This window comes from Zingiber officinale, unplaced genomic scaffold (genome assembly GCF_018446385.1).
Source record: "Zingiber officinale cultivar Zhangliang unplaced genomic scaffold, Zo_v1.1 ctg117, whole genome shotgun sequence".
In the NCBI taxonomy this organism is placed as follows: Eukaryota; Viridiplantae; Streptophyta; class Magnoliopsida; order Zingiberales; family Zingiberaceae; genus Zingiber; species Zingiber officinale.
This window is the reverse complement of record NW_024589817.1, coordinates 7,369-34,882: the sequence shown is the minus strand read 5'-3', so window position 1 is coordinate 34,882 and position 27,514 is coordinate 7,369. Positions and strand designations below refer to the sequence as shown.

The 27,514-nt window shown below is 40.3% G+C and overlaps 1 protein-coding gene across 4 annotated transcripts; it reads left to right on the top strand.

Annotated features, from left to right (window-relative positions):
• Positions 1 to 1,351: 1,351 nt before the first annotated feature.
• LOC122035830 (alanine--tRNA ligase-like) lies at positions 1,352 to 26,961 on the top strand. Of its 4 annotated transcripts, none has more exons than XM_042594960.1 (22): positions 1,353 to 1,825; positions 2,263 to 2,403; positions 2,643 to 2,789; positions 2,884 to 3,036; positions 3,120 to 3,249; positions 3,794 to 3,890; positions 20,281 to 20,401; positions 21,031 to 21,090; positions 21,773 to 21,823; positions 21,963 to 22,058; positions 22,467 to 22,568; positions 23,280 to 23,402; positions 24,048 to 24,191; positions 24,286 to 24,357; positions 24,463 to 24,538; positions 24,616 to 24,758; positions 24,852 to 24,960; positions 25,037 to 25,224; positions 25,830 to 25,919; positions 25,995 to 26,177; positions 26,264 to 26,437; positions 26,506 to 26,961. In XM_042594960.1, the coding sequence occupies exons 1-22, from the start codon at positions 1,439 to 1,441 to the stop codon at positions 26,575 to 26,577; spliced, it is 2,859 nt and encodes a 952-aa protein (XP_042450894.1). In that variant the 5' UTR covers positions 1,353 to 1,438; the 3' UTR covers positions 26,578 to 26,961. The 4 variants fall into 4 exon arrangements, with proteins under 4 accessions (XP_042450893.1, XP_042450894.1, XP_042450895.1 ...); XM_042594961.1 differs by having other exon boundaries at positions 1,688 to 1,825; positions 2,617 to 2,789; XM_042594959.1 differs by having other exon boundaries at positions 1,352 to 1,825; positions 25,830 to 26,177.
• The last annotated feature ends 553 nt before the right edge of the window (positions 26,962 to 27,514 follow it).

Here is a 27,514-nt window from a genome sequence, read left to right as displayed (position 1 = left end):
TTGTACCATTGCCCCGGGGTCCTTAGCTAATTAGCTTCCAATTTCAATTTGGCCCCATTAAGACATCTCCAATAATTAAACTTTATGAGCTTTTTGGTAATCAATGTTACCTTAATGTCATGTAAAAATATAAAAATTTACCATTCTCTTATAAAAAAAAAACCTCCCTATAATTTTATTATGGATTCTACATTTATTTTTTTTTATACATCATTGATTAATGGTCCCACCGTATTATTAATTTTGAAATGAAAGGACATATTTAAAATTTAACTACCGCTTTTAAATTAAAAACCTCAAATTTTGTATCCATAATTATTAGAACTTTTTTTTTTTAGTTTTTCATTTTACAATCTCTTTAAAATCCTCCTATTGTATGCTCTTATTCTCAAAATTAATTATTTTTTATTAGAATTGTGAAATAATTAGAAACGTGATAAATATACATATTGAAAGAAAGATTTAATTATTTAAATATAGATCATAATATAATGAGATATATATTTCTAACTTCATCTCATCTCATGAGATAAAATTTAATTATTGTGTTAAGTCAATTTAAATAGAGTTTATATATATCACTCTCATATATTTAATTTAATAAATTATAAATATTAATAAATTATAAATAATTCCTACTAAATTGTACACCAAACTTATTTATTAATATACGATTTATTTATCAGAAAAAATTTTGATTTGGGAAAAGTTCTCATGTAAAATTAAGGCTCCAATAAAATAAAATGCCAAAATGGTTCAAGAATAATGTTTTAACAAAATTATTGCTGCGCGTGTTTTTTAAAATCCCATTTGAACATTTAGTTTTCATTTAGTTATCAAAAATCTATTCTATATATTTAAAAAATCAATAAATTTATTAATAAAATCTAATCAAGCATATTCTCCTCTAATGGCACATGTCACACCAAAGAATATATAGATTCTTGATATAATCTAAATTATTTAAGTAAATTAATTTTTTATTTTTGTAAGTAGAATATTTTGCTTAATTAAGTCATCACCAAAAATATTTCTTTAATTTAAGTTGGAATCATTTAATTAATAAAGAAGTCATTGATATATGGAAACGATATATGGATGTTAAAACGGAAAACGTTTACGTTATCTTCGATACGAAACGCCTTGTTACACGCCGACACAGTGACGCCATTTTATGGGGTTTCGGGAAGAAGATGAAGCAGGTAGCGTTAGGAATCATTAGATCCAACGGTCAAGAATGGTTGATTCCACCGATAAGTATATCTTGGCCGTCCACCTCGTAGCGTCCCCAACGGTCGCAAGCTGCTCCCTATCTCCTCCCTTCCCTCTATAAATTCCTTCCGTGGCCGTTTCTGGTCATCGTTTTCTCCGCCATTCGCCGGCAGGGTTAGGTTTCTGCCTTCTCAGCCGCCGGTGCGAATCCGAGCCTGCGGCGAAGATGGCCGACGATGCGACTCCGGTCGAGTGGCCAGCGAGTAAGGTGAGGGAAACCTTCATCCGGTTCTTCGAGAGCAAGGAGCACGTCGAGTGGGGGTCGAGCCCCGTGGTTCCACTCGACGACCCGACACTCCTCTTCGCCAACGCGGGGATGAACCAGTTCAAGCCGATTTTTCTCGGGACCGTGAACCCCGGGACGCCGCTTGGGCGGCTCAAGCGGGCGTGCAACACCCAGAAGTGCATCCGCGCCGGGGGTAAGCATAACGACCTCGACGATGTTGGGAAGGACACGTACCACCATACGTTCTTCGAGATGCTGGGAAACTGGTCCTTTGGTGATTACTTTAAGGTCGAGGCCATCACTTGGGCATGGGAGCTTCTCACTCAGGTCCGAAGACCGCAATCACTCCTAAATCATATCTTCTTCGGTCTCCTTACCTCGTTTTCTTCCTAGAACTCTTCTCACATGTGCTCCACAGCACAGAAAGAAAGGTTCCATCTTTTAATGTGTTCTGAAGAGTTCTGTTGCTGTTGGGTGAGGTGTTTCTGACCGCTCCGGAGTCTTCTTTCTAGTTTGGATATTATTTGCTTAATTATTTAGCTTAAGAAGTTTTTTTCCCCTACAAACCAGTGAATTGAAATTATGATTTGTGGTGATCAGTATATTTACAATTCCTTTGTAACAAGTCAGTAGGGATGCAACTTATTTTGTGAATAGTCAGGATAACTGAACTACATGAGTAGTATAACATGTTCTGAGAAAATGTCAATTGTGTTAAGGGCATTTATATAGCTTATAGTAGCTACTTATTTATTGATCTACAGGTGTATAAACTGCCTAAAGACAGGATCTATGCAACTTATTTTGGTGGGGATGAGAAGTTAGGCCTGCCACCAGATACTGAAGCTCAAGATATATGGCTAAAATTTTTGGCACCTGGGCGAGTCCTGCCTTTTGGCTGCAAGGTAGGATAACTGGAATGCTAAGTGATCTCATGACTCATAAGATACTCTGTAAGGATTGGGTTGTCATCCAATCAAAAGTACCTTTGCATTGTAACATGAACGTTATTCAATCCATTTAAAGATTCATTTTGCCTTTGTTATACTGTACCATCCCTAACTACATAAGGATGGCCACTTGAGGTAATCATAATAGGACCTCATCTTGTCTTTTAGCATCATGTAGGAGTGTTGTTCAACAGGACAATTTCTGGGAGATGGGTGATACTGGCCCTTGTGGACCATGCACAGAAATTCATTTTGATCGCCTTGGCAATCGTGATGCGGCTTCGTTAGTCAACAATGATGATCCTACTTGCATTGAGATATGGAATCTTGTATTTATTCAGGTGTGGCATTTGATATTTTTTCCTCTTTTGCTTGAATCTTCATGCCTCGTTGACCCTTTTCCCAAACAGTTCATAATTTGCAATTATGTTGCAGTTCAATAGGGAAACTGATGGCAGTTTAAGGCCTTTACCCGCCAAACATGTTGATACAGGGATGGGTTTTGAAAGATTGACTTCAATTCTTCAGAATAAAATGAGCAACTATGATACTGATGTATTCTTGCCCATATTTGATGCTATTCGACAAGTAATTTTTCAATTATCTTAGTTTGCAAGTCCATGATATATATTTTTGTTTTTAACAAGAAACTTAAATGTCAATTTTGGCAGTTAACAGGGGCTCAGCCTTACTCGGGTAAAATTGGGGCAGATGATCAGGACAAAGTTGATATGGCGTACAGAGTAGTTGCTGATCACATTAGAACTCTTTCTTTTGCTATTGCTGATGGTTCACGTCCTGGTAAATTACTGGAAGAGTTTCCTCCTTTTCTTTCTGCAGTTTGCATTTAATTGGATACACTTAATTCAGATCACCATGATAAATAAGACTGAACCAGTTAATGATTCTAGCTCTGTGTCATCTGTTGCTCTTTGTATTTTTGATGCATTGTGATACTAAAATTTCTAATTTATTCTTCATTCGGACCATCTTTGTTGCATGAAGAGATCACTGCTTGCACATTCATGTTTGATTCATTTGCACAACAATTATTGAAACAAGTATTGTACATATCTGTAACTCTTCCTTAGTTTGTGGAAATATTTTATTGTGTGGAAAACACAATGCATCTCATTTCCTTTTTCCAATATATTGTATGTCTTCACTGCATAAATAATTGACAATGCTAGTGGAAATCATCATCAAGGAGACTTGGTTCTTGCCCTGTAACCTATGGACTCATAGGCAACAACCATTTTTAAAACATCTACTTTTGTCGTTTAACTGTTGATTCATCCATTTTCATAAATATCTACAGTAATCTTATGTGTATGTTGACTTTTAGGTAATGAAGGGAGGGAATATGTTCTTAGACGAATTCTCCGGAGAGCTGTTCGTTATGGTAGAGAAGTTTTGAAAGCACAAGAAGGATTTTTTAGTGGGTAAGTTTGGTTTTTGTTCATTTTTGCTCAAGATTCCATACTTCCATGTAATACTTTTTGCCATACGGAAGATTCACATCTGATATAACATGACTAAATCATGTATTATGATCCGGCGGTAAGGACGGGGGACCCTCGTTGGCGGGAGGTCAACGACACGTGGAGGTCAATGGTCAAGAGGGTCAACCCTAAGGTCGGGCCGAGCGGACAGAGATCACGCCGAGCGGACTGGTGGGCCAACCAAGCATCCGGCCGACCAAACAGCCGGCCATGGGTCTCCAAGGCCGGACGAAAGACAGCCCGACCAGGGGTCGGGTTTCCGATGCTCAAGGTAAAATAGTCTCTGGGCCGAGTGGACATGCCTCTCGGCCGAGCCACAGGACAATAAGGCTCAATCCCATCCGAGCACAGGAGTAGGGCTGCCCCGCCCGGTACCGGAGCATTCCCGGAGGCCATGAGCGCCGAGCGGCTGGTCCGCTCGGCCCAGGAACAGGCAAGTGGCGCAAAAGGACAAAAGGGACAGCTGGTAACATCATCCTCGAGACACCTGCCGCCGACAAACAGCACGGTTGGCGGCCGGAGCGGACAGAGTATCGTACAGTGGAAGTTTCCACTGTCACGTCAGAGATATGATCGGACGATTGCGGAATGACGTCAGACATGCTTTTCTGACACAACCCTACTGAGGTATGTTTAGTGAAACGTGCACACATCGAGAAGCGTGCCCACATCTCCCCGGGGTCCTATATAAGGACCCCCAGATTTCAACGGAGGTATGCAATTCTCATCACTGTAGCCACAGTAACGTTGCCTTGTTCTTCTTCTTCTTCGCTGCCTGACTTGAGCGTCGGAGGGTCGTCGCCGGGAAACCCCTCCCGGCTCGGCTTCTTTGCAGGTCCGCCGGAGAACCACATCACCAGTCGAAGACAGCGGAGAGCACCACGTCCCAGCGTCCATCGACTTAGCGCTCGGACAGGATCAAATTGGCGCCGTCTGTGGGAACACACCTGAGTCTGAGCAAAGACGATGGAAGAAGCTGGACGCCAACTCACGGTGACACTCTCTCCCGAAGAACTAGACGCGCTCATCCAAGCGTGGGCGGCCAAGATAGTCGAGCAACAGCAAAAGGCTCAAGCTGATCGGATAGCGCAACAGGCAACGTCGGCATCAGACGGTCGGGCGGAACTAGACGACCGACCGAAGCAGCTCTCAATATGGGCCAGAACAAAGGTCCGACCGGCACTCAGGTGGAAGCTCCGCCCGCCCCGATACCGTTCCATCGGGCTTTATTCCAAACGCCGTCAGAAGTCGCGCAAGCCAACCTCGACCGGGGCTCTTCGTCTGACGAGGCGCCCATCCGTGACGCAAGGAAGGGTAAGGCGCCCCGGACAGATTCGTCCCCCAAGCGAATCAATCGGCAGTTCTCCGAGGCCATCCTACGTGACCCACTACCAAGGCATTACGCGCCCTCGGCGATCGGGGAATACAATGGGACCACTGACCCGGACGACCATCTGGGTAAGTTCGACAACACCGTCATTTTACATCAATATATAGATGGGGTGAAGTGCCAAGTGTTCCTCACCACCCTTTTTGGGTCGGCGCAACGGTGGTTCCGGAGGCTGCCAAACGGATCAATAACAAGCTTCAAAAAGTTCCGCATGGCCTTTCTCCACCACTTCGCAAGCAGCAGACGCTATTAGAAAATCAGCGTCAGTCTATTTGCCATCAAGCAAGGATCGAGGGAGTCGCTCCGAGCTTACATCCAACGCTTCAATCAGGTGGCCATGGACATCCCGACGGTCATCTTGGAAACTATGATGAACGCGTTCACACAGGGGCTTATGGACGGTGAGTTCTTCCGATCGCTTATCCGAAAGCCGCCTCGCAGCTACGACCACATGCTGAACAAAGCCAACGAGTACATCAATGTGGAGGAAGCTCAGATGGCAAGGAAAAAAGAAATACCCTCCGAGCCACCATCCTCAGCCGAGCGGAAGCCACCCACTACTCACCAACCACCGAGAGGACCCACGGGCAGAAGCAACCCGTCCTCATCAGTGTTGGTGCAACCTTAGGTCAAGGTTGACCTGGTTGACCCGACTCGAGTTGACCTGACTCGAGTTGTATTTTGATGTTTGACGAGAACATGATGGGAGATTGTTGGTGCAACCTGGTTGACCTGACTCGAGTTGACCTGACTCAAGTTGTATCTTGATGTTTGACAAGAACAGAAACTTGGGAGGTTGTGGGTGCAACCCTTGGTCAAGGTTGACCTGGTTGACCCGAGGTGAGTTGACTTGACACGGAAAAGTCCAAGCAGGGAGCTTGACACGGGAAAAGTCCAAGCAGGGAGCTTGGCACGGGAGAAAGTCCAAGTATGGAGACTTGGCACGGAGAAGTCCAAGTATGGGAACTTGGCAAGTGGAAGTCGGAGAGGGCTCGGTAGCTCGTTCTCCGGACTAGGTCAGAGAGGGCTCGGTAGCTCGTTCTTTGGACCGGAAGTGAAAGACGGAGAGGGCTCGGTAGCTCGTTCTTCGGACTAGGTCAGAGAGGGCTCAGCTGCGTTCTCTAGATGCAGGCGGATGGAAAGTCACGGTGAGTGAAGCCGGGTAGTCGGAAAATCCCGGTGAGTGAAGCCAGGCAGATGGAAATTCCGGTGAGTGAAGCTAGGTGAAAGTGAAAGTCCCGGTGAGTGAAGCCGGTTGGTAGTGAAAGTCCCGGTGAGTGAAGCAAGTGAAAGTCCCTGGTGAGTGAAGTAGCAGATGGAAATCTGGTGAGTGAAGCGGTGAAAATCCTAGTGAGTGAAGCTAGGTGAAAGGGAAAACCCTGGTGAGTGAAGCCGGGCAGATGGAAAACCCCGGTGAGTGAAGCCGGTAAAAGTCCTAGTGAGTGAAGCTAGGTGAAAGTCCCGTGAGTGAAGCCGGGGGAAAAATCCGGATGGATCAAGGGTGATCGGACATCCGGTGTTGGAAAGACCAAGTGGGTCGAAGGGATTGGACACTTGGTGGGGAATTCTAGCGGTCGAGGGAGTGACCGGATGCTAGCATGATGTACCAACAGTCGAGGTTGACCGGATGTTGGTTTGGAAGGTTTGGGACTTGGCTTGGGTAAAACCAAGTTACGGATCGATTAGTGGATCGATCCGGGATACATCGGTATCCGGATCGGTGCGACCGATCAAGAACCAAACAAGAGCTCATCGAGTGTTATCGATCGGTCCGCACCGTCAGAAACAACGATCGAAGGCAAGAAGTTCGGGAGAAAAGGAAGGAACATGCTGATCGGTCCTGGACCGATCAGGAAGCTCGATCGGTCCCGGGACCGATCAGTCTTCCTGACCGATCGAGGAAGCTCGATCGGTCCCCCTCAGCCGTTGGCTCACAACGGCTAGTCTTCTTCGTTTCTTTCGCAGGTTGAAGTGACGGAGTTATAAAAGGAGTTCAAGGGCTTCTAGCTTCTTCTTCTTCCTACTCCTGACTGCGATCGAGCTTTGCTGAGCTCTGAGCTTCGTGTGAGCTCCTTCTTGAAGCTTCGGGTGAGCTTTCCTCGACTGATCAGCTGCTGCTGTGAGTTTCCTGAAGTTGTTGCTTCGGATTCCAGTCGACAAGAACAGTAGGCAATCTTTGTTTTGTACATTCATATTGTCTTCTGTTTTGTGCTGTATTTTTGTACACCTTTCTTGCTGTTGCAAGAAGTTTCTGTGGCGAGGTTTCTCCACCCAGAAGGAGTGTTCTTATTAGCCGGTTTTCCGGGGACTCATCCACCGACGGATTGATAGGCTTCGTCCACCTTACGGACACGCCGAAGATAGGAGTTTCATCTCCGAACCTCGTTACATCGCTGCGTGTTGAGGTTTGATCTTCTTGTCTTTGTTTCTTTGTTTTATTTTCCGCTGCGCTAACGTCAACTTGTAGAAAGAAACGAAGATTTGGGGTCAGCTATTCACACCCCCCCTCTCTAGCCGCGACCATCGATCCTAACAATCAGCACACAAGGCTGCATGCCGTCCAACAGGTGGCAGCCGATCGACCCAAGCCTAAAGGGAAGGTATGAACTCCCATGTTTTGCTCGCTCCATCAGTCAGCAACTCACAACACCCGCGACTGTCGGAGCCTCCCCCCAATCGCTCATCCTACGCCGAGGAGCTATCGCCGTTGATCACCTTCGCCGAATCAACGACATCAACACCAAAGTCTTGCCCGGAGTACAGAAAGGAGATCTCCCGAGCGGCAACATAACCAGCAGCACAGGGTCATTCCTCGGGCATCGCATGAACGACCCCGACCATCCGCTCGGGAGGAGGAGAATAGAGGCAATGCGTTGAGGGGTGAAATCAACATTATCGCTGGAGGGCCGACCGGAGGAGATTCCAACAGGGCGAGGAAGGCGCATGCAAGGCAGCTTACGATCCATACGGTGGGCTGCAGTCAAGAGCAGGCGAATGGGCCCGAGATCAGCTTTGGGCCTAGGGACCTCGAAGGAATCGAAGTCCCGCATGATGACGCCCTCATCATCCGAGCGGTAATAGCTAACTACACTATTCACTGCATCTTTATTGATACAGGCAGCTCGGTCAACATAATCTTCCGGAAGGCCTTCGATCATTTGCAAATCGACCGAGCCGAGTTGCTGCTGATGACAACCCCCCTCTACGGGTTCATCGGTAACGAAGTTTTGCCAGTCGGATAGGTCCGGCTGGCTATCTCGCCGGGGGAGGAGCCACTTAGAAGAACGCGAACCGCCAACTTCATCGTGGTCGACGCTCCCTCTACGTACAATGTTATCCTGGGGCGACCGGCTCTCCACGAGTTCCGAGCGGTCGTCTCCACCTTCTGCCAGAAGATCAAGTTCCCGGTGGAAGACCAAGTTGTGGAGGTCCGAGGAGATCAGCTTTCCGCTCGGCGATACTATGTAGAGATGGTCCGAGCCGAGGCTAAATCCGCTCGGAAAGTGCCACGAATCGAGGTAAACACTATAACCGAAAAGCCACCTTCTCTAGTTTATGAAGAAAAGGAGGAGGTACAGATCCACCCTGCCCGACCGGGGGCCACGACTTTCATAGCATCCGACCTGGAAGCAAGCCAGAAAGAGAAGCTGGAGAGTCGGACCGGCGACTATAAACCCCCCGGCCTGAAGACCGTCGAGCGGCGACGTTAAACTCTAGAGTCGGACCGGCGACAATAAACCCCTCGGCATGAAGACCGTCGAGCGGCGACGTTAAACTCTAGAGTCGAACCGGCGACAATAAACCCCCCGGCATGAAGACCGTCGAGCGGCGACATTAAACTCTAGAGTCGGACCGGCGACTATAAACCCCCCTGCATGAAGACCGTCGAGCGGCGACGTTAAACTCTAGAGTCGAACCGGCGACTATAAACCCCCCGGCCTGAAGACCATTGAGTGGCGACGTTAAACTCTAGAGTCGGACCGTTCGACTATAAACCCCTCGGCCTGAAGACCGTCGAGCGGCGACGTTAAACTCTAGAGTCAGACCGGCGACTATAAACCCCCCGGTTTGAAGACCGTCGAGCGGCGACGTTAAACTCTAGAGTTGGACTGGCGACTATAAACCCCCTGGCTTGAAGACCGTCGAGCGACGACGTTAAACTCTAGAGTCGGACCAACGACTATAAACCCCTCGGCCTGATGACCGTTGAGCAGCGACGTTAAACTCTAGGGTCGGATCGGCGACTATAAATCCCCCGAACGGGACAGCGTCGCGCAGATAGACTGAGGCCCAGCATCTAGGGCCGATGATCAACAAACCTTGATCCTAAGGACAGGGAGAAAACAATGGCATGCGCTTACCAGCGTCAATCACTGAAAAACTAACGGAAATTTCATGCGGAGTGAAGGTCGCTTGACCGTTGTTAATATATATATCCGGTCAAATTAAGCGTGTAGATTTGACCCCTCGGCTTGAAGACCGTTGTTAATATATATATATTAACAACAACGAAGGTAAAGGACGATGATTATCATATTGATTTTTACAAAATTAAAAAATTTAATAATAATATATATATATATATATAACAGAAGGTTCACCCTAACCATAAATGTTTGCCTAAGGTTAATGGAATTGAACTTTTCATGAACTTAAAACAAGGGTTGTTGGCGGTCTACTCGCAAGAGCTCTTCCTCTTGAACTAAGGGACTCTTCTAAAGACAAAAGTCAACTCGAAGATATCTCTTTCGTACCGAGGGAAGAAGCTACCCTTTCCAATATTTAGCTCAAAGCTTTAGGGTCAAATTCGATCTAAAATGAGTTAATTTAATATATATGACTTTTTCAATGTCCATTTCTTATTCATATATTGCATATTACACATTATAAAATTTACTAATTAGCACAGATGTCGAAAAAATCAGACTCATAAAAACCTATATATAAGTTGTTGTGGTTATAACTCGATTGACTTTGAATACTTCCAATTACGTCATGGGCTTAAGGATGCTTTTTCATACCGAGGTCACTAGCTTGGGCGGTTAAAATTAAAAGTCGATCGACCAGATTTGGAATCATGGTTAGGTCTAGGTAAGACTACAACCAACCAAGTCAAGTCACTCTAAGGCGAGTCAATTTGAGTTGATTTACTTTAGCCTGAGGGATTCCATGTTGAGTTAATTAGTTCAGCTAGCTGAGTAAGAGTTAAGTCATTCTAAGTTCTGCAAATTTGAGTCCCTACGCTCTTGACGATTGCTCTTAGATAAATGTGGCCTCCCATTTCACCTACTTTGGCAAAATTTAAAAACTATCTTATGTCGTCATTCTAAGTTATATTTAGATGTGGCCTCCCATGTGGTCTCTTGCAGACCGAAACAAATATTATTTTTTATTATATAATTAATATGTACACAAAAACAGAAGAAAAGTATCAATAAAATATAGTAAGTTTTTTTTGTTTTTCTTTTTAAAAGCATTACTGAAATTTTCACGTATTTTACACATAATTATAATGAGAGGATATTTAGAGAGGATATTTTTCTTAATATCTATCAATTTCAATATTCCCTATTGAAAGGTGATATTTTAGAGATATTTGAAATCACCGATAAATTTTTTAAAAAAAAAATAATAAACAAAGCAACTTTCTAATTATGGATGCTCTTAGAAGGAAAGTATGGCGAAAGATCAGTGCCAGACAATTAAATTGTCATATACAGCCTCATAATTATATATAAATCTATCTAGCCATCTTCCGGCCTTCTGAGACAATTTCACCTTTGTTAACGCTCTCTTCTGAGACAACAATTTCACCTTTGTTCCTCGCTCTCTTTGTTGGTTCCTGAAAACCTGTAGCAATCAAACAATACAAAATAAAATTGACTTAACTGTTGACAAATTAAGCGTGTAGATTTGATCCCCCGGCGACTATAAACCCCCCGGCTTGAAGGCCGTCGAGCGGCGACGTTAAACTCAAGAGTCGGACCGACGACTATAAACACCCCGGCTTGAAGACCGTCGAGCGGCGACGTTAAACTCTAGAGTCGGACCGGCGACTATAAACCGTCGAGCGGCGACGTTAAACTCTAGAGTCGGACCGGCGACTATAAACCCCCCGGCCTGAAGACCGTCGAGCGGCGACGTTAAACTCTAGAGTCGGATTGGCGACTATAAACCGTCGGGCGGCGACGTTAAGCTCTAGAGTCAGACCGACGACTATAAACCGTTCTGACTCTAGAGTTTAACGTCGCCGCTCGACGATCTTCAGGCCGGGGGGTTTATAGTCGCCGGTCCGACTCTAGAGCTTAACGTCGCCGCTCGACGGTCTTCAAGCCGGGGGGTTTATAGTCACCGATCCGACTCTTGAGTTTAACGTCGCCGCTCGACGGTCTTCAAACCAGGGTGTTTATAGTCGCCGGTCCGACTCTTGAGTTTAACGTCGCCGCTCGACGGTCTTCAAGCCGGGGGGTTTATAGTCGCCGGGAGATCAAATCTACATGCTTAATTTGTCAACAGTTAAGTCAATTTTATTTTGTATTATTTGATTGTTACAGGTTTTAAGGAACCAACAAAGAGAGCGAGGAACAAAGGTGAAATTGTTGTCTCAGAAGAGAGCGTTAACAAAGGTGAAATTGTCTCAGAAGGCCGGAAGATGGCTAGATAGATTTATATATAATTATGAGGCTGTATATGACAATTTAATTGTCTGGCACTGATCTTTCGCCATACTTTCCTTCTAAGAGCATCCATAATTAGAAAGTTGCTTTGTTTATTATTATTTTTTTAAAAAAATTATCGGTGATTTCAAATATCTCTAAAATATCACCTTTCAATAGGGAATATTGAGATTGATAGATATTAAGAAAAATATCCTCTCTAAATATCCTCTCATTATAATTATGTATAGAATACGTGAAAATTTCAGTAATGCTTTTAAAAAGAAAAACAAAAAAAACTTACTATATTTTATTGATACTTTTCTTCTGTTTTTGTGTACATATTAATTATATAATAAAAAATAATATTTGTTTCGGTCTGCAAGAGACCACATGGGAGACCACATCTAAATATAACTTAGAATGACGACATAAGATAGTTTTTAAATTTTGCCAAAGTAGGTGAAATGGGAGGCCACATTTATCTAAGAGCAATCGTCAAGAGCGTAGGGACTCAAATTTGCAGAACTTAGAATGACTTAACTCTTACTCAGCTAGCTGAACTAATTAACTCAACATGGAATCCCTCAGGCTAAAGTAAATCAACTCAAATTGACTCGCCTTAGAGTGACTTGACTTGGTTGGACCTTTGGGTTTAGAACATGTGGTACTAGCGTGACGATGGAGTCCACTTCTTATTTAGCCCAGCCCTTCCAAACCCCAAATGTCGATTGCACTTTTAATTCTTGAATCCATCCTTGAACGTAGCCTAGCTAGTGACCTCGGTATGAAAAAGCATCCTTAAGCCCATGACGTAGTTGGAAGTATTCAAAGCCAATCGAGTTATAACCACAACAACATATATATAGGTTTTTATGAGTCTGATTTTTTCGGCATCTGTGCTAATTAGTAAATTTTATAATGTGTAATATGCAATATATGAATAAGAAATGGACATTGAAAAAGTCATATATTAAATTAACTTATTTCAGATTGAATTTGACCCTAAAGCTTTGAGCTAAATATTGGAAAGGGTAGCTTCTTCCCTCGGTACGAAAGAGATATCTTCAAGTTGACTTTTGTCTTTAGAAGAGTCCCTTAGTTCGAGAGGAAGAGTTCTTGCGAGTAGACCGCCAACAACCCTTGTTTTAAGTTGATGAAAAGTTCAATTCCATTAACCTTAGGCAAACATTTAAGGTTAGGGTGAACCTTCTGTTATACTATTATTAAATTTTTTAATTTTGTAAAAATCAACATGATAATCATCGTCCTTTACCTTCGTTGTTGTTAATATATATATATATTAACAACGGTTATATGAAAGGGATAGATCCCATTTACATTACTCACATCCCTCCGCATAATTTATTGCATACCCAGTGATCGACTTTATAGTCCACCCTGTTACGGGTGACGTTTGACGATACCAAAGTACACAACTCCTTATGTAGGGAACCGTAGTGACTTCAGGTCTAAGGACTATTCATACCAATAGTCACATGAGAATGTTTATGACACTCATATAACGATCCATGAAACATCTCATAGCGGGTCAATTCAGTATATATTCTCTAATATATACACATGTGTCAACCTGATATCTCATATCCATGACTTGTGAGATCAAATCATCCGTTGACCTACATGCTAGTCTTAACGCATTAATATTGTCCTTGTATGTTAATGCTCGACTAGGAATAGTTAAGAGTAGTGTTCTCTACAATATCTCACTATCAATTCAACCAATTGATTATTGTAGATAAGAACCTACCACCCAAGGACATTATTATATTTATTCATTTGGCACTGAACTGAAGTAAATATAATAACCATAACCTTTGCCTTCTAATGAAATGATGAAATATGATACAAAATGTCCTAAGTCAATCAACTCTTGATTGCCTCTTAGGGCTTACACTAACAATCTCCTTATATCACTAGCGTCAATCACTAAAATATCTCATATCCATTGACCTAGTGTGACCATCATGCTTTCTTGGTACCAAAGCCTTGGTCAAAGGATCTGTAATGTTAGCATTGTTTGGTTATCTGCATATCCTCATATCTCATATATCGAGGATCTCTCTAATGAGATGAAATTGTTGTAGTATCCAATACCCAAGACCACCATTTAAGTACAATACATGCCCTAACTGCGATCTAGAAACGTCCTTGTCAATTTTGGAAGCTTGCACCACTGTAACCCTTTACAACAACAGCTCTTCATCGCCTCCAAAGATCAAGAAATAATCTTGAGTCATTCTCAAGTACTTAAGAATATTCTTTACTGCTATCCAGTGACCTTCACCTGGATCTGACTGGCATCTGCTCATTATGTTTAACGCATACGAGACATCTGGGCGAGTACAAAGCATGGCGAAACTTTTAAGTACCTTGTCAATATATGTACTCTAGCTTAGAACAAGCCATCTCTTGGATCTATCTCTATAGATTTTGATGCCCAAAATATAGACTGCTTCACCTAAGTCCTTCATTGAGAAACAATTCCCAAGCCAAGTCTTCACTAACTGAAGAGTAGGGATATTATTTCTAATGAGATGTATGTCATCTACATACAATATGAGAAAAATGATTGTGCTCCCACTAACCTTCTTGTAGACACAAAGTTCATCTTCATTCTTAATGAAACCAAACGTTTTGATTGCATCATCGAATCGAAGATTCCAGCTTCTAGAAGCTTGCTTCAATCCATAAATGGATCTTTGCAACTTACAAACCTTTCCAGCATGCTCTGGATCTACAAAACCTCAGGTTGTGTCATGTACACATCCTCGAGTAGATTTCCATTAAGAAATGCGATTTTGACATCCATCTGCCAGATCTCATAATCATAGTAAGCAGCAATAGCAAGCATGATCCTAATGGACTTGAGTATCGCAACTGGTGAAAATGTTTCATCATAGTCTATACCATGAATCTGCTTGAATCCTTTAGCCACCAATCTACCTTTATAGGTATGCATATGACCATCCATGTCAGTCTTCACCTTGAAGACCCACTTACACCCAATGAGTTTAATCCCTTCAGGTGGATCAACCAAAGTCCATACTTGGTTAGTGTACATGGATTCCATCTTGGATCTCATGGCCTCTAGCCATTTCTCATAATCTGGGCCCTGTACAGCTTCCTGATAAGATGTAGGCTCATCAAGACCGATAAGCTCTACATCACCGTGGTCAGACAAGAGAAATGAATATCTCTCAGGTTGACGACGAATCCTATCAGATCTGCGTAGAGCATGTGCTACTTGAACAGGTTGCTGCTCCACAACTTCTTGTGGTGTAACAAAATCCTGATCCACAACATCTAGTGGTACCTGTTCAATTTCCATCAAGGTGTCAGTGCTAGTATCTTGAACTTCTTCAAGATCGACTTCACTCCCACTAGTTTTTCTAGAAATAAATTCCCTTTCTAGAAACACACCAGTTCTGGCAACAAACACCTTGCCATGTGTGGGATTATAGAAGTAATATCCCTTTGTTTCCTTGGAATATCCTATAAAATAGCACTTGTCCAATTTGAGTCCTAGTTTATCTGAGACTAGTCGTCGAACGTAAGCCTTATAATCCCAAATCTTCATAAAAAACATCTTGGGGCTCTTCCCTATCCATATCACATATGGTGTCTTTATGATAGCCTTAGATGGAACTCGGTTAAGTGTGAAAGCAACTGTCTCTAGAGTATGTTCCCAGAAGAAAGTAGGAAGATCTGTATGACTCATCATCGATCGTACCACATCTAATAAAGTACGATTCCTCCTTTCTGATACACCATTCTATAGTGATATTCCAGGTGGAGTGAGTTGAGATATGATCCCACACTCAATGAGATGGTCATGAAACTCTTGGCTAAGGTATTTCCCACCTCGATCTAATCGAAGCATCTTAATACTCTTACCAAGTTGATTTTGTACTTCATTCTTGAATTCTTTGAACTTTTCAAAGGATTCTGACTTGTGTCTCATCAGAAACACATAGCTGCTACTCTAAATTATCAGTAAAAACTACTACTCTAAAAGGGTCACATACATCAGTATGTATGAGTCCTAAAAGATCATTAGCCCTTTCGCGGTGTCCACTGAATGGAGTCTTTGTCATCTTGCCTCGAAGACAAGATTTGCATGCCTCATATGATTCAAAATCAAATGAGTCCAAAATCCATCCTTATGGAGTTGGGATATACAACTCTCATTTTGTGAACTAAGTGAGAATGCCAGAGATATGTTTGATTCAAATCATTAGACTTGAACCATTTGATATTTATGTTATAGATTGGGTTGCCAAAGTCTAGAACATAGAGTACATTCACAGGATATGCACTACAATAAAACATTTCATTGAAATAAACGGAACAACATTTGTCCTTTATTACAAATGAAAAACCTTTCTTGTCCAAACAAGAAACAGAGATAATGTTCTTGGTCAAGGTAGGCATATAGCAGCACTCTTTAAGTTCTAAAACAAGCCCAATGGGCAAAGATAAGGAATATGTTCCTACAGCGACAACAGTAACTCTTGCACCATTGCCTACTCGTAGGTCCACTTCGCCCTTTGTCAACACTCTACTATTTCTCAGCCCCTGCACATTCGTACAAATGTTAGACGCACATCCGGTATCTAATACCCATGAAGAAGAAATAGATAGATTGATTTCTATAACATATATACCTGAGGCAGAAGTCTCACTTCTTTTCCTTTTTTCAGTTCCTCTAGGTATACCTTACAGTTCATCTTCCAGTGTCCGGTCTCACCACAGTGGAAGTAGGTTCCTTCCTTAGCAACCCCACCTTTGGGTTTCAGTGCATGAGTCTTGCCCTTTCTTTTAGCTTGGGTCTTACCCTTACCTTTAGACTTCCACTTGCCTTTGCCCTTAGACACCATCAAAATGGTACTAGGTTTTGCCTTCTTAAGGTTGAGTTCAGCAGTTCTCAACATGCTCAACATCTTAGGCAGCGGTTTATCAATTTCATTCATGTTGCAGTTCATGACAAATTGACTATAGCTATTGGGCAATGATTGCAAGATAAGATCAGTGGTCAATTCTTGGCCTAGTGGGAATCCCAACCTTTGTAGATTCTCCACATTCCCGATCATTTTGAGCACATATTCCCTACGGGACTTCCGTCTTGCATTTTGCATTGAAACAATGCTTTAGAGATATCAAATCTCTCATGCCTTGCTTGTCTTTGATATAGTTTTCTAAGGTGTTCAACCATATCATAAGCATCCATATTCTCATGTTGCTTCTGAAGCTCAGAGTTCATGGTGGCGAGCATAAGAATTAATACATCTAATGCATCATCTTGATGCTTGTAAGCATCCCTATCAACTCTAGTGGCAGTAGCAGGGGCACTTCAGGAATAGGCTGCTCTAGGACGTACAGTTTTCTTTCTCTCTTGAGAACTATTCTTATGTTTCTATACCAGTTTAAAAATTAGCTCCATTGAGCTTATTCTTATCAAGGATAGATCGCAGAGATAGTGTCTTCTACTTACTAGATGACATGGTGGTCTACAACAATAAAATGCAGAGAAGTATCATATTCAGACCATTTAATTAGGCATTTAATTAAATGATTCTCTCACTAAATTCTAAAGCTTGATAGAAGGAAATCACTACTAGTTCTATACCCATAAGCAAAGACATTCTAGTGGGATAAGATCCACATTATACCTCATCTTGAGTTAGCTTTGGCTAATCGCCCAAGACTTGTATAAATAGGTAGGCAACGTGTACCAATTGGACAAAATCCATATTATACTTTTCTTGAGTTAGCTTTGGCTAATCGCCTAAGATTTGTATAACTTAGGTAGACAACGTTCACCAATTACATCCTATGTAACTCTTGTATCCTTAGGTGAACAACACTGTTTGTTCGTTTTCCCATCTTATGAAATTCATATTATAATTCATCTTGAGTTAGCTTTGGCTAATCGTCCAAGACTAGTATAATATGATTTACATCTTATGGGATATGCCTTTAAGTTCTCAATCCAATTGAGGTAACTTAATTAAGTCATACCCAAAGGTCGTTAGTCGGACATCACAATTGTCCTGTCGCACTCTACCAAGATAAAACAAGCCACTTTGCTTTGGCAAACCTGACTACAGATGATCGAGGTAGTAATGAGTACCAAACTCTGGCAGGCATATGTAAATGACCTAATTACGATAGCTACACATGCATCACATATATCATGGCATATCATGACATATATCAACATATACACAAGTTTAAACGTGACAAGGTTATGACCCCCATAAACTACGATCTTCTCAAGCCAATGAGAAGAGCGATAAGTCAACCTAGGTCTAAGTCGCTTCTCCAAGCGCTTCCTTGGTTGTTGTGTGTTGTTGTCCTTCCTTCCTTTTTACCCGTCTTCCAGAAGACTAACTTCTTCTAATTTTGTACATTACAAAATCTAAAAAACTCGAGTTACATTCGAGTGTAATCTAATTACAACAAGAATAAAAGGGATGAAGGCACGACACGCAGGCCGTATTATGAATTACAACATTACACACATCCAATCACATTGGGGTTAAAGGGCCATAACCATGCACCACACCCCCGAAGCAAAAAATATTTTGCATACTCATTTTATGAGTTGCTACCTTATCCGAGACCCTACTTCCCACAATACCAACTATGTTTCATTCTAAACAAAACATCTAGCTGAGACCTTGTTGGTCACACACCAACTTCGCTTTGTTCACAACAAAACACCTTTCTTGGCCGAAACCTTGTTGGCCACACACCAACTTTCGGTCAAGGCTTAGGATTTGGCCGAGACATAAAATCGGGCCAAGACTCATAGTTTGACCGAGATTCACAATCTGGCCGAGACCCATAATTTTGCAAATCACAGTAAACCTATCATGCAATTCTATATCATATATAAAATTAATGACAACTTAGCATATTCCTTCGCAAGTGGCTCTGATACCACTGTTGGGATCTAGCACACCAGAAGACGCGGAAACGCAGCGGAAAATACTAGATCCACTTATCCAGCGGATCCATGCGAAAGGGAAGAAACAATTTCTATAAACTAATCTATGCTAAGCTACATGATAGGATTATACCTTTGTTGCATGCCCTTCGCAATCCCGACAGCAACCTTTTCTTTGGATCCAGATCTCAGCGCGTTCAAGTGTCCGCGCCTCTATGGTATCCACACGAACATATCCTTCGTTCGTCCCACGAACGAAACCTTCGGAGAAGAACCATCTTCTTGTGCTAGCAAGAAGTATGGTTCGGCTATGGAAGAAAATTCGGCCATGGAAGGAGGAGGAAGAAGGAGGAGGAAGATCAAGAGACACCCATCTCATCTAATGAAAAATCTCACCAAAAAACCTATTTATATTCATTTGGATGAATATAAATAGATTTTTTTGTCTCTTTGTATTCCTCTTAATGGGTTGGATTATTATATTGGATTAATCATTAATCCAATAATCCAATAAATCTAACCCATTGAGTCTAATCCATTAATCCAATGTGTCTAATTCGGATTGAACTCAATCCAATGAGTGGGTTCATTTGAGTCTAACTCAATTAGTAACCAAAAGACCTAATCATCTCATGATTGGCTCTTAGGGTTAATTACTAACAAAGAAATGGGCTTGCAAAGAGAGGAGAGGGAGGTGCCTGTACTGCACATAGGGAGAAGAAATGAGCTCGCAAAGAGAGGAGAGGGAGGAGCTACAGGCTGATCTAATTGAAGAGGAAGAATTGGGATCAAGAGAGGAAAAGCAAGGTAAGAGAGTTGCTCAAGAGATCGAGATGGGGATGAGAGGCGGGTTTAGAAGAACAAAGACGTGGTGCTGTTTCCTCCCTAAATAAGGTAATCCTCCTTTAAACCCCTAAAGCTACTAAGGTCTCCCATTGAATTAAACATTTTCACATTTAGTCATCAAAACCAAATTGACTTTAATTCGAGCCTACATGAGTTCAAAAACTCAACTTGATCTCCACTTGACCACAACCTCAAAGAAGCTAACAACCTCAAATTGAATCTCACTATAGCACCAAAATTAGCCTCTAAAAAAAGTTTAACTTATATTTAAATTCATTCAGCCTCAAACCTGACCACTAAACTCTGATCAATCTCTATAATTCAAGAAAAATCTTAATTAAAAGTTTGGGATACAACAGAGCTTGTGTTGTGTCTTTATTTCCAATTACTCTTCCTTCTTTCTTTTATTACTGGACTTCCTATGGCATCTCTTCTGTTTAATCACAGTACTATTTCACTATCTAGTCTTGTAGGTGTTGTTGTTGGAGTGATGGGTGATGTATTCCCAGAGCTTAGACAATACGAATGTAAGATACAAGAAATAATTGCAGAAGAGGAAGCAAGTTTTGGAAGGACACTAGTGAAGGTGATTCTGGTTTTCCTCATATGCTTCCATTCTCATGGTTCAATACCTCTAATATTATCTGCAACATTGTAAGATTTAGATTTAGGAATGTTCTTTTGTTTCTTTCAAATGCTATGGTTCATGCCACATATTAGATTCTCTATCTACGTCTGATATACTCTAGTTTAAAAATTAAAATATTAGAATATTTTGCTTTCCATTCATTGCCTAGTAAGACTTCATGTTATTTGACTCATTGGTTCTCCCTACATATTCTCACGTTAAGCATTGTCTCTACCTGTTGTTACAGACTTGCATTTGCTCACTTGTTCACTTTTAATCGTGCCATTTTTATTTTTATTTTTATTTTCTTGGATAAGCCATGGTGTGCAATTCTCTTTTTTTTTTTCTCTCTCTACTTATTTATATCTTGAAATCCCTGGTGGAATCCACATGTTATCAGAACATACCAAATGAAGAAAGTTACTAGTTATAGCTGAAGGAAAAAGGCTTACTTTGTTACATAATATCTGAATGCATAATATGCTTCAAACAAACAACACTCTTAGGCAGGGCAACAACATGAATTGCAAAAGGTCAGTTACTCTGTTTATGGCTGCCCAATTTTTTGTGTGATTGTGTTTTCACAGGGAATTGAGAAGTTTAAGAAGGCTGTGCTGGATGTTCAAGGCAGTAAAATAACCGGGCAGGCAAGTTTGATGGCTGGTTATTTAGAAAATTTTAGATGCGATATTTTCACAAAAAATGCAATTTATTTAATCTAGCTGAATGTTTCATGCAACATTGAGGGAATTGGCTAATGCATTATTTCTTGTTTTTTCTATATCTAAATTCCTCGCAACTTTTTAGCTTTGTAGATGTCACTCAGTTTTCAGTTGTTTTGGTATATCGACAAGTTTGCCTTCATGGAATCTTTAAAGATATTTTAGTATGTTGAGATTCTCACTTTTCTTGTGTTTGCATGTTATTTGCATTGTCGTGAGGAGCAGGTGGTATATCTTGATTCACTTGGTGCCCATGATATTTGTCTGAGAGGTTACCTAGAAACTATTATTCTCTTTTACCGTTCCTTTTTAAGGAAGTATTGATATGTATTCCAATGTTTGCTTTCTCCTGGTTCCTATCTGTATTGATATGTATTCCAGTTCTCTCCAATGTCTTTTAATTCTTGACTTTAATCTTTTGATTACAATTAGTCTGATACATTTCCAATTTTTACTTCTAATGTTTATCCCATTTTGTGAGTTAAAACTTTTTTTCCGATCTTTTCTTTTCCATATATTGTTTCTTTAGAAATTTTATTGCTTACAATTTTCTTAGCTTTTTTTTTTTATTTTAATCTTTACATGAGTTTATTTTAATCTTTGGCAGGAGGCATTTATTTTGTGGGACACCTACGGATTTCCCATGGATTTAACTCAGGTTAATTTACAATTTCATTACTGGGATATTGTTTCTTTCTCGTGAGCACGTGCCCATGCATGTGTATGAATATACAGTTGTTGCATATCTATTTTATATGGACTTGTTTCTTTTTTCGTTGTGAATATTTATTTTACAGCTGATGGCAGAAGAAAGAGGACTGACTGTTGATGTTGAAGGTTTCAATATTGCTATGGAAGAAGCCAGGGAAAAGGCTAGAAGTGCTCGCAGCAAGGTGCGTGCAGGAATATAATGCATTAGATAGAAAACCTAACAGCCATATCACATGATGTTCAGCGGAAAAGAGTGTAGAGGAGAGATGATAAGTGTTCTTGAAAGCTCTTAAATATACAACGCAGCCTTCAGCCTTTTAGGCAAAGAGATATTAAACGACTATATCGATGTGATTGGATATTTGTGTAAAATAAAATCTTCTAACTCAACATATTTCAGTTGTTCATTGATTAAAAAAATTCTATCTACTTTTTCGTTGATAATCAGTAGTTTTATATATAGATGTACACTAAATTTGTTGGGAAACAAAGGACTTAATTTTCTGCTCCATCTGTCAAACTTGGTGGATTAATTTTGTTACCATGATAATGCTTTTTCTTATTTTGTGTTTGTTCCGTGTTCTTACCAGATAGCTGGTCATTCCATTGTGATGGATGCTGATGCCATTTCTGTGTTGCATAAGAATGGTGTGGGGACAACAGATGATAGCTACAAGTATATATGGCACCAGGTTTGAACGTAGATCTCACTGGGAATGTAGTTAAAAATTCTCTTCTCCTGAATCTTACTATTTATTGTGATATACCCCAATGTGTGGGTTAGTAGAGGGCCAGCTTTCATGGTTCTACAATAAGGTTGTCTAATTGAGACTTGTGACATCAAATTCAAGTAAATAACTTCTCTGACCATACCCAAGTGACCCTTTCCAACACATTTGTAGCAACCTCATGCACTACTATATCGTAGCTGATTATGATGCATTCTACATATGTAAGTAGCTGTTTAGTGCTTGTGTTCTCTAAAATTTCCCCTTTCATTAGCTAGATTCTGATATTTTATTTGTAATTAGCTCGCCTCCATCTCGAGCAAGTTTGTTGATATCAGCTTAGTGTTATGATTGTTGTAGTCAAATTTGTTCTATCTGCCAAAGAAATACATAAGTTGAGCGGAATGGTAATATAGAACCTCATGCACTGCTGCTTCATAGTAGGTTATAATGCATTCAGCATTCTACAAATACAAGTATTTTTAGTGCTTGTGTTCTGGTAAGTTTCCCCTTTCATCAGCTAGGTTCCAAATATTTTATTTGTGATTTAGGCTGCCTTCATCTTGAGCAAATTTGTTGATATCGATCAGTGTTATGATTGGTGTAGTTTGTCCTTACTGCCAAAAAATACACAAAATTGATCAGAATTTTAATATAGAGTCTCTCTTTTACCAGGACCATGAAAGTGTGGTTAAAGCTATATACACAGGTACTGAGTTCTTAGACTCAGCCCTTGATCAAGTTGACATTGGCATTGTTTTGGAAAGTACAAGTTTTTATGCCGAGCAAGGGGGTCAGGTAATTTGCTATGCACAATTTAAGTTTTTATTCCTTGATCAAAGTGTTTCTAGTTCAGTTTTATCATTCTTTTCTTCATCTTGTCTTAGCATTTGAACTGGTTTAATAGACTCTTTTATTGAAATGATACAAATTTAATCTAAACCTATTCTAAATTTTTGGTAGTTCGCACTCTCTGTGTAGCTTACTGGTAACATATGGGCTAATACTAGCTTGTATAGTTATAACAAGACTTCTGCTATTCAATAGGTTTTTACTATATTCAGGGTTTTAACTTTCAATGGGCATTAATAGACTTCAAGTACATTACTGGTACGTGACATATTCGTTAACCTTCATAAATCATGATTCACTTCCCGTAACAAACTTCTTAGAGCATTAACTTTGAGACGGTTGCATTTCCAGTCACATAATGCCAGTATGGATTTCAGCAGCGAGTTGATTTCAGGGATGTGCATATATTTTAGAAGTTACACCTTAACAGTTGTTCCAATGTACTGAAACCCCAATTACACATTCACAGATCTAGATACTCGAATGCAGACTTATGGCTTATACTTTGTTATTTTAGCATATTAGGACTTCATCTTGTTTCCCCCATGTGTTGAAAGCATAGTTTTCTCACTTTCAATTTGATATTACTAGATATATGATACTGGATCGATTGAAGGATCATTTGGATCATTTCACGTAAACAATGTTCAAGTCTATGGAGGCTTTGTCCTCCATATTGGATCTTTTGCGGAAGGGGCTAAGACATTGATGGCTGGTGATAAAGTAACATGCAAGGTAAAACAGATAAAGATTATAGATTTTTTGTTTCTATCCTAGACTAATGTTTTCTTATGTCGTAATTCTTTTAATTTTTTTGTTCGGTTAATAGGTTGATTACGACAGACGCACCTTGATCGCTCCAAACCATACATGCACTCACATGCTTAATTTTGCTCTTCGTGTATGGAAAACAATTTCAATATCTTTTTCTTTTTTCTTCCACGATTGTTTTTCCTCCATTCTCTTACTCGTGATTTGACTTACTCGTGATTTGACTGAGATTCAGGAAGTGCTTGGGAACCATGTCGATCAAAAGGGTTCAATAGTGCTTCCCGAGAAATTAAGATTTGATTTTTCGCACGGTAATATTCAACTCTGTTTTATAGAGTTCATTTTGGATTTCTTGGCACTTGTAATTTACTAGTCAACACGCGAACAGGAAAACCCGTTCATCCCGAAGAGTTGAGAAAAATCGAGTCAATTGTTAATCAGCAGATAAAAGATGAGATAGAAGTATATGCAGGTGAAGCAGCCCTTGCTGCAGCAAAACGTATAAACGGGTTGCGAGCTGTTTTTGGAGAAGTACGAAAGTTATTATTTTGATAATGAAGTGTACTCTTGATTTCATCAATCACTCAACCCTGTCTCTGTTAAATCTCTATCCTAATCGCTCAGATCTATCCTGACCCGGTGAGGGTTGTCTCCATTGGCCATAAAGTGGATGACATGCTACAAGATGCTGATAATCAAGAATGGTTATCCATTTCCACAGAATTTTGTGGAGGTAAATTTTTTGTCCTTTCTTCTCGACATCCTTGGTTGTGTTTTACTTTTGATACCTAATATTTTGTTTATGCCAGGGACTCATATATCTAACACTCGAGATGCTAAAGCATTTGCGCTTCTGTCCGAAGAGGGAATTGCTAAGGGAATCAGAAGAATTATAGCTGTCACAACTGCTCGCGCATTCGAGGCACTAGACTTGGCTTCTTCTCTTGCTTCTGAAATAGATGAAGCATGCAAATCTGAAGGAAGTTTGCTCGAGAAGGTACTCAACTACTGGATATTTCAAATACAAGTTCACGATGCACATTCCATGAGTTCCTTTTCCGGTTCTATTTTCCTACATAATTGGAACTGCGTTACGGGATATAGAAATATTAACTGATAGCTTTGTATGGAATTCTTTTATACTTCACATTTGATAATTGTGGGTTGTCAAATGTTTTGGAAGTTGGCATACATGATATCATCTTAGTAGAGTATCCGCTTCGAAAGCTCACATATAGGTGACTAAAACCCATCGCCAACAATTTCAAATTTTGATTTTAAAATTCTAACAGGTATGACAAATTGTAAGGTCAGCAAAGAATCATTATACTGCAATATTTAGGATCATACCAGTCAGTGCTGACAATAGAATAAGGTGCCACCACCGGGTAACAAATCAACTAAATCATTCTTCTCTCTTTATTTGAAGTAGTTTTTTGATAAAGGTTTTATTCATGAGCTTGATTGATTGATGCTTCTTTCACATTCTGAATAAAAGGATAATGTACACAGTTAGGCCCTAAAGCAATAATCCTGATGCTTAATTTAGTTGATTCGAAAGACCGTATCTATTTCTGTATTTATCTTTTCACTTTTTTGTAGAAAGTTGCATCCCTGAAAAGTAAGATAGATGCAGCTGCGATTCCCGCAGCCAAAAAAGCAGATCTCAGAGCTGATGTTTCGCAATTGGAGGTAAATCCCACATTACAAAAAGATCAAAGACTATCTTGTTCCCTAAATTCATCCTCTCTTTCTGCGCCTTATCAGGATCGAGTTAGAAAAGCAAAAAGGAAGACCGCTGAGGAAAACATCATGAACGCGGTCAAAACAGCAACAGAAGTTGCAAATGCCGCCTCTTCAAGAGGAAAAACATTTTGTATCGTACAAGTCGATGTAGGACTTGATACTTCAGCAGTGAGGGAAGCTGTTCTGAAGGTTTTAGAACTACAGGTAACAATTTCTTAGTTTCTTTGCATTATAACAAGTCACGAGTTGATCGATTCATACAAAAATGTTTTTGCATCATTGTTGTGTAGGGTTTAGCCGCAATGGCATTCAGCACTGATGCGGAATCAAACAAAGCTGTGGTTTGTGCCGGTGTGCCTGACAATGGATCAAAGGATGGACTTGTGATTGAATGGCTAAATGAAGTTATGAAGCCCCTCAAAGGGAAGGGAGGCGGCGGGAATAACGGTATCGCACAGGGCCAGGTAAGTAGCTAGAAAACTAAACTAACTGAATTAATTTTTGGAAATTAAGGCAACCTTTAAAATTTTAGGGGAACGATTCCTCCCGCCTTGAGGAAGCAATGGACATTGCATCCAAGTTCGCTTCCTTGAAGCTACACTGATACATGCTGAATTTATAGAAGTTGTTGTCGCAAAGGAACTTTAAAGTGATCCCAACAGAAGCTATATCTTCCTAAAAGCATGGACATTGTCATTCAAAGTCGACATTCAAAATTAGCTGTTAAATCACTGATACTTCTGATTGCAAATCTCATCATAATCCTTAGTTAATTATGTTCAATCATAGTGATGGAGCTTCAACTAATTAGTGACAATGCTATTTACTTCTGTTCAAAGTTACTCATTTTAAAAGGCATTCCGAGGAAGGGTCGGATTATATTAGGGATTATATTGAGTCTATTATATACAGTCTTATTTTATATTTTGTAAGAGACCGATTTTACTAAACAATTCAAGAGACTAACATCCTTTGATTGCGTGTCCAATTTAAATTATTTTTTTTACAAATACGTAGGGGTGTAATGGAGTTAAGTTGAGTTGAATTCTTGAATTTGAATATATTCATGACTCGTGAGCTTATTCGAATTTTTATCAAGTCTAAATGAGTTTAATAAACATAAATTATAAATTTAAATATTCATTAAAAATTAAATTATATATTTAGAGAAAATTATAATATTTTTATTAAAAATTATAATTTTATTCTAATAAATAAATATAATATTATAAATTTAATATTAAAATTATTATTTTTTTAATTTAAAAATTAGATTAATGAGCTTAACGAATATTTGTTTATCTTAACGAGTCTCATTAAACGAGCTCAAATGAATTTTTATCAAATCGAGTTTCAAATAGCTCATAAGCGACGTGATTCATTTATATTCCTACAAACACACTATAACTGAGGATCGAATCGTAGGTATTTATCGCGGCACCATACCCCCGGAACCGGGCCAGTTGTCCAGATTTGATGTTAGTTGGGGGGGATTAATTATTTTTTTAAAAAATAAAAATTAAAGCAAATTTAAACAAATT